This window comes from Eimeria mitis, genomic scaffold, assembly GCF_000499745.2.
Source record: "Eimeria mitis Houghton genomic scaffold, Emh_scaff2909, whole genome shotgun sequence".
NCBI lineage: Eukaryota > Apicomplexa > Conoidasida > Eucoccidiorida > Eimeriidae > Eimeria > Eimeria mitis.
This window is the reverse complement of record NW_013571249.1, coordinates 2,151-3,084: the sequence shown is the minus strand read 5'-3', so window position 1 is coordinate 3,084 and position 934 is coordinate 2,151. Positions and strand designations below refer to the sequence as shown.

General features: G+C 52.7%; 1 protein-coding gene across 1 annotated transcript in view; it reads right to left on the bottom strand.

Annotated features, from left to right (window-relative positions):
• EMH_0060170 (uncharacterized protein) overlaps window positions 1-577 on the bottom strand; it is a gene marked incomplete at both ends in the record, with an annotated part of 3,798 nt that extends 3,221 nt beyond the window's left edge. The window contains one exon of the mRNA XM_013497763.1: window positions 3-577. Coding sequence (XP_013353217.1) covers window positions 3-577 — 575 coding nt within the window. The remainder of the gene's footprint in view (window positions 1-2) is intronic.
• Between the last annotated feature and the right edge of the window lie 357 nt (window positions 578-934).

The following is a 934-nucleotide window of genomic DNA, read 5'->3' as shown; positions in this document are numbered from 1 at the left end:
GCTGCTGCTGCTGCTGCTGCTCAGCAGCCTGCTGCTGCTGCTGCTGCTGCTGAATTTGTTCGTTTTGCTGTTGCTCTCTTTCTATCTGCCGATGCATCGGGTTTATAAACCTCTGTATCGTTGAGAGACGAACGGATGGCAAGCTTGCTGCTGCTGCTGCTGCTGCTGCTGCTGCTGCTGCTGCTGCTGCTGCTTCTACTCTCTCTGGTGATTCTAACAAACCCAAATAAGGATACGGCTGCTGCAGAGGGTACTGCAACCCAGGGGCCCCCCAGGAGACAGCGGGGGGCCCCCCACACCAACTCTGCTGCTGCATATCATTCAAGCCCCCCCGATGCCACTGCTGCTGCTGCTGCTGCTGCTGTTGCTGCTGCAGCTGCTGCTGTTGATGCTGCTGCAGTGAAGCGGTAGGACTATAGACAGCCCCAGTCCACTGATGCTGCTCCATGTGCTGCTGCTGCTGCTGCTGCTGCTGCTGAGCTGCTGCAGCAATGTTACTAGCAGAGTACTGAACATTCCCACCCCATACAGAGGCCCCGAGGTGACCCCGGGGCCCTGAGGCTGGGGAGAAAGCCATACCCTGCTGCTGCTGCTGCTGCTGCTGCTGCTACTTCTACTGCTGCTGCTGCTGCTGTTATTGCTGCTGCTGCTGCTGCCTAGAGGGCCGGAACCTGCGATCCTTCGTCGACTGCAGCGGCTGCAGTTCCGCCGTCGATGAGGAGAAGTCAAAATGTGGTGAAGAGAAGAAAAACATGAAATATGAATGGCGCATTCAATAAGAAGAACGAGAGGAGGCGGTGGGTGGTGGTTGGGGTGTACATACACCGCGAAAAATTCTCGTAAATGTATTGAAACATAAATTTAAACAATTAAAAAAAAGAATAAATTATTATTGAATTGTTTTTCATTGATTCTGAGAAGAAAATATAAACAA